Source organism: Prenolepis imparis, unplaced genomic scaffold (assembly GCF_030444845.1).
Source record: "Prenolepis imparis isolate NDT839.2.m4 unplaced genomic scaffold, iyPreImpa1.0 SCAF_14, whole genome shotgun sequence".
Classification (NCBI taxonomy): domain Eukaryota; kingdom Metazoa; phylum Arthropoda; class Insecta; order Hymenoptera; family Formicidae; genus Prenolepis; species Prenolepis imparis.
The window spans coordinates 7,825,973-7,832,197 of record NW_028141172.1 but is presented as its reverse complement, the minus strand read 5'-3'; the positions used below and the strand labels follow the sequence as shown (position 1 = coordinate 7,832,197).

The window sequence follows — 6,225 nt, the reverse complement described above, 5'->3', positions numbered from 1 at the left end:
ATATTTCGTAATTTTAATTATTCACATCCGATTGTAAATGTCTGACTGTGATATAATATATGCTTTGAGTTTTACAATAAAGTCAAGACTCAGGTATTTACTGTAGATATTTATAACGCGAGGATATTGTAAATTATATTTTGTATAACAAAGTAAATAAATAAATATATGTATAATCTTAAAGCATGCTTTTTTCCTCTCCCGCTTTCTCGATTATTAATCTTCTTTCCTTAAAAATGACAAAATATCCTATTTTAATACTTTTTATGTAAAAAAATACATATTATTAATTATCTATTAATTTGCAATAATAATAATTGTAAAATGTATTGTTACAAAAGATTTTTTATAGAAAAATCTCTGTCCCTTATTCAATCCTTTCTTAATTAGTCATCAATAGTTTACAACATAAAAAATATTTCTCTTAACAAAGTATTTAATAGTACAATATTTTATTGATTATAATAATAAAAATAAATATTTTTCAAATATACAGATATTTATTTACAGGAAATATTTCACTCGTTTCACACATGAAGTTTTACGCACGCAGATACTCCTAATCGAACGATCATAATCCAAGCTAACAGAGAAATAGCATTTTCATGTTGACACGACCAGCTCAGGAGATCCTGTATTGGCCATAGTGCACCTTCCGATAGAATGATCACAGGTTCTTTTTTATATATATATAAAAGTAATAAGATTAATATACCCTGAAAGCATTATAAAACTTCAACAAGAATCATGAAATAACTCTTTGGATATCTTGAGTAAGGATCTTGATCCTTTACTGTAAATATTAGATTATAATGTTAGAAGAATAAAAAATTAATAAAAAATTATAAATTAAATTTTTTTTATATTATATATTTTAATATATTAATTAACACATCCCACTATTTATTTGATAGAATAGTAGAAAAAATAGAATGTAAAATGTGTGTTCAGGACAATCTTTGATTTAATAGATAACTATAAATTATTACAAGATTTATCTTTGCTGGAATAATAAATGTAAATTGAATTAAAATAATTAAAACTAAATAAATATTTTTTAATATAAAGTCTATTTTATGCAAATAAATTTGAAAAAAAATTAATTTATTTCAAAATATATAATGTATAATATTTTACTATATAAAATACATATTTTTATTACTCTATGCTCACTTGAAAAAAAGACATAATGTTGAGTTATAGAGTAAATTAATTTGGAAAATAAAATGAAAAAAGTCTCAATAAATTTGCTAAGTATCCCAAGCCGCAACACAGTTGCAAAAATTTGTATAAATTTCTCAGTTTTGATATCATAATCTAATAAGGCTACAAAAGAAGGATCAAAAGCCTTAGGAAAGCAAGTAAGCTACGTACATTCAGTATACGAAAACCATAAGTTAACAACATTTGCAGTTTCAATTTCCAACTCAATCGTTGATTCACTGTAAAAATAACAAAGCATATAGGAGATATTAATACATATAAAAAATACATATAGTATTTTGTGTATAGTTTTTCAAGTAATAACAAAATATATATTATTTTGTAGATATTTTAATATAATTCTCCTAAAGATTACAAAAGATATATTTTTTATTTTATATTAAACTGACTGTTTTTAAAAGAAATTGATTCTTACAATCTAAAAATTCATACAAAATTAGTCAAAAAAATAATAAAAATTAGCTAATTTCGTCAAAATAATTTTCAATGTTGATTTAGTAAAGAATAAACTTACTGTTTTCTTTTAATATACTTTCCAGTTGATTATATTTGCGTTGGAACTTGGCATACTTAGCAAACTCGTTCATTATGGAAAGTTTTGCCATTTCCTCTTTTAAACTGCTCATTTTATTTCGCAACTCAACGTTGTATCTTCTTTGTGCAAACACATGTGAAAATATCTGTATTTTATACATTAGAGTTTTGAACTATGAAACACACAACTGCTATATAATAATTTCAGAATTACAAATATATAATTAAAGCATCTAAATTTATAAAAAATAACAAATACAAATTTTTGAACAAATTTTAATACAAATATTTCAAAAATTAATATATGAAAGGTGAATGATTAAATTTATCTGCAATTTCTTCTTTATAAAATATTAATGTGACAAGATATATATTTATATTTATAGATTCCAAAAAATGAGGAAACATGTGGATTTAAAAGATACTCACAAATTTAATCAAAAAGGGAGCAATATTGTCCAAAATGCAACTCAAAGTAGTTACAACAAGTAAATTCATCTTGAATAATATATTCTTCTTCTTCTTCTTGTTTGACGCTTTAGCCAGACATCTATCTACTACCAAAGAGGATCAGATAGAGTGGAAGCTGGCCGTGTATAGTGATCCTCCAGGGAGTGATCGGAATAAAGGCTGGATTATAGAGGCCGTAAACTTTTTCTGTAACCGTAAATTTAAGGATTCAACCAATCACATTGCCGAATCAAGCAACGCGATTGGTTGAATCCTTAGGGTCATTCCACAATAGGTTGCAAATACCCCCGTTGCCAGCTGACAGTTGCGGATTGACCAATTAGCTGACGAGTTGCTTTGCTCTGATTGGTCAATTCGCAATTGTCAACTGGCAACGAGGACATTTGCAACCTATTGTGGAATGACCCTTAAATTTACGGTTACGGAAAAAGTTTACGGCCTCTATAATCCAGCCTTAATTGTCGCCATTTGTTTCAAAAGCGGAAGTGGTATGTTCAGCGGCAAAACTCAAACGTGTTTCAATGTAAATGTGTATATTTTATCTAATTTAGGCCCTGCGCACAATAAAGAAATGTTAGGAATAAATATTAAATATTAGGAATAGAAGTTATTTTAAAATAATACAATTGAAAAGACTGATATACAAATATAAATTCGCGTATATAAAGAGCTTTTATTAATTAACTAAGGCTAATGAGAGCTCATTATATCCGAATTTGTATTTGTATATCAGTCTTTTCGATTTTATCACTTTAAAATAATTACTATTCCTAATATTTAATATTTATTCCTAACATTTTCTCTATTGTGCGCAGAGCCTTATTCTTATAAAAATAAAATATTAAAAAATTATTTACAAACTTATTACAAATATTATCAAAAATGTTATTAAATATTTTACTTTAATATTTTATATTTTATTTTGTGAGTTTACAAATACATTTCTTTTATTAATTTAAAACTTCTTAAAAATCTTTGGCACCGACGAGAGTCGGTGTCTTTGGTTAGACCATAATAAAAAATATGTAATAAAAAATATGTTATTACATTAATATTATATATTACATAAAATTGTAATATCAGAAGTTTATTTCAGTTGGGAATAATCCCAGCAAACAGAATATAACTATTATATAATCTAGAAGTAACACGCAATATAACACGAGTTATACATTATTAATATTTATGTTACATAATTTTTTTTTGTAACTGCAATATAATTGTGTTTTAAAACGGTTATATTTCTTTGTTATTTACTGGTTATAACAGTATAACAGCAATATAATTGAAATATTACACGTTATATAACAAATGCTACATTTCCATTACTTTAATATTACATAACATATGTAATATTTTATGAGAAATGTTACAGCAATATGCCAAAAATAACAATATTCAGTAATCATTAGTTCTTTCATTTACCGCTATGCGACGCGCGATGATTTAAGGTGCCTTTTCATGCTGACGCTCAACGCTCATTTTTAGCGTCAAAAAACGTCACGTGACCAAAATTGACGAATTGGTATCTTTATTTTTGGTCACGTGACGTCTTTTGACGCTAAAAATGAGCGTCGAGCGTCAGTATGAAAAGGCACCTTTAGCTATCTCGTATTTAAATTTCAGTCATGAGAATTATATAAAGCTTACAAAAAATGACTATTAAGATTAGAAAGATGTCATAATTAATTTTTGTCAGTTTAATTTTTCTGATATAATAGAGAATTCAGATATTGAAATGATCGAAAACTTAGAAAGCGAACAAATAAATGTCTGAATAAGAGAAAATCGCTCATAATATTATAATATTTAAGCTGTAAAGTTTACTATTTTTATATAAATAAAATTTTTAATTTTAAATAAAAATTTTATAAAACAATTTTTTTTAAATATTATAAAAGAATTTTATAAAATAAATTATTTAAATTTTATTATTTTTATATTTAATTACATTGAACTAATTGTAAATACTTTTGTCATATACATACATGTGCCTAACCTTCATATTTGCATGTTATAACAATTTTATAACTTATACCGCGCTATATTTATGTTATATCACTGCAATTTTGTATAAATGGGAAATTACAACTAATTTTTATACATGTTATGTAAGTATTATATAATTTTTAAGAAAATTATATAACATGTTATTTACGTGTTACATTAATGTTATATAGCTGTAATATATATGAGTAGGAAATTACTACTAACGTGCATATAACCTTGTACATTCGTGTTATATTGCGTGTTACATTTCGTTTTATTATGACAATATAACAGTTATATACTCGTGTTTGCTGGGATACAAAAGAAAAAATAAAAAGATAGTTTGTAAAGAGTAAGTTAAAGAATAAAGAAAATTTGTTAAGATTAAAATTTCCTTTATTGAGATTATATAAAGTTGTATAGCCTTAAAAATATTAAAAATAAAAATAAATATTAAATATTAAATATTAAATATTATTATTATGACTTTAGCTAGCTTATATATTATTCCTTTATATTTTCTCAATATAGTATTAAGTTTCTTCAAATTCTTATTTTAATAATTACTTACCAATTTGTACAATTTATAATAAAATCAAATATAATTTCTGTTGAAAGTATACTTCTTCATGTTTTACACTCTCACTCTATCCTCTATCTCTCTTATTCGTTCGCCTCTTTCTCTCTCTGTTTCCGGTTTCTAAACAAATGGCCGCCGACCAATAAAAAACGATACCGCTTATTCCGATCACTCCCTGATATTTTATGCCATAAGACTTTTTTATTTTTAATTTTTCTAGTTATAACTAAATTAATTTTTTCTTTATATAAACATAAAAATAATTTGGTACTAGCATCCGTCCATGCAAATATTTCTATATTTTCTTTATCATTTTCATTTTCTTGTATATTTTCTTCTATATTGTTTTCAATGTTATTCATATATTTGTATCTTGATGTAATTTAATAAATATTGATTTATTTGTTATAGTACAATTTACAGTATCACAATTAAAATCAATCTCTTTGTAAAGAACTTGAAATTCTGTCCCTCCTAAAAAGTCAATATAATACATTAATTTTCAATTTTTCTTTATTTCTTAATTATATTTCTTCAAAAAATTTATATACACAAAATTAGCTTTTATTTTTAAATAATTTCTATTTTTAATATTTAATATTTATTCCCAATATTTTCCCTATTTTGCGCAGAACTTAACTTTCTATTACTATTTATAATTTTATAAAATTAATTTCGCCACCATTATTGAACTTATCAAGTTCCTGCACTGCTTGTCCTTCCTCAAGACCTTTGACTATATAAATATGGACTGCTAGGCCGGTATTCACAGTGGGTGCTTTCCAATTAGTGACACAAATTAACACAAGTCGACACAAGCGTCATTCTGTCTTTTTTCAACATTCAGGAATAATAAAAGATAGAATGATACTTGTGTCAGCTTGTGTCAACTTGTGTCACTAATTGGAAAGCACCCAGTCCGATCTTATATTTAAGGGTCGGCAGGCGACACGGTGGAGACACCTGTCGGCCGGTCGGGAATTACGGATTCGTATAATCCAGATTTTAGCCAAAATACTGAATGAATCTCATTAAATTTACGATATTCTTAATCAGTAAGCTCGACTGTAATCAGCTAAAGAGCTATTTTATTAAAAAAAGGTGAAAATAAAATTTTTTAATAAACTTGGGGAAATGTGCAGTTAGCAACGGGTAAGGTTGGGTTAGCCGCGAGTCCGTATTTAATTTATTATAAATTTTTAAGAGCAAAAATGCAAAATCGGGCTCTTTAGCTGATTGCATTATTACATAAAGAATATATTAAAAAAAAAATCACGAAGCTATGTCACTTATTTGATGAGAAATCTGGACGATACGATTCTCACTAGATCTAAGGAACTGGGGAAATTTTCGTGGTAACATACTGACAGCTTGACAAGGAGAGAGATAATCGTTCTGTCTTTGTCTCTCTTGCATCGCGTATGTAG

The 6,225-nt window shown here is 25.9% G+C and overlaps 1 protein-coding gene across 3 annotated transcripts; it reads right to left on the bottom strand.

Moving 5' to 3' along the window:
* Positions 1-102: 102 nt before the first annotated feature.
* On the bottom strand, positions 103-2,371 carry LOC145945226 (guided entry of tail-anchored proteins factor 1). Of its 3 annotated transcripts, none has more exons than XM_083054091.1 (5): positions 2,188-2,371; positions 1,739-1,904; positions 1,375-1,442; positions 509-716; positions 103-229 (listed from the first exon to the last, which is right to left on the bottom strand). In XM_083054091.1, exons 1-4 carry the CDS (start codon positions 2,254-2,256, stop codon positions 528-530), a joined length of 492 nt encoding a protein of 163 aa, XP_082910217.1. In that variant the 5' UTR covers positions 2,257-2,371; the 3' UTR covers positions 103-229; positions 509-527. The 3 variants fall into 3 exon arrangements, with proteins under 3 accessions (XP_082910217.1, XP_082910218.1, XP_082910219.1); XM_083054092.1 differs by having other exon boundaries at positions 1,739-1,949; positions 2,188-2,346; XM_083054093.1 differs by having other exon boundaries at positions 1,739-1,946; positions 2,188-2,346.
* Between the last annotated feature and the right edge of the window lie 3,854 nt (positions 2,372-6,225).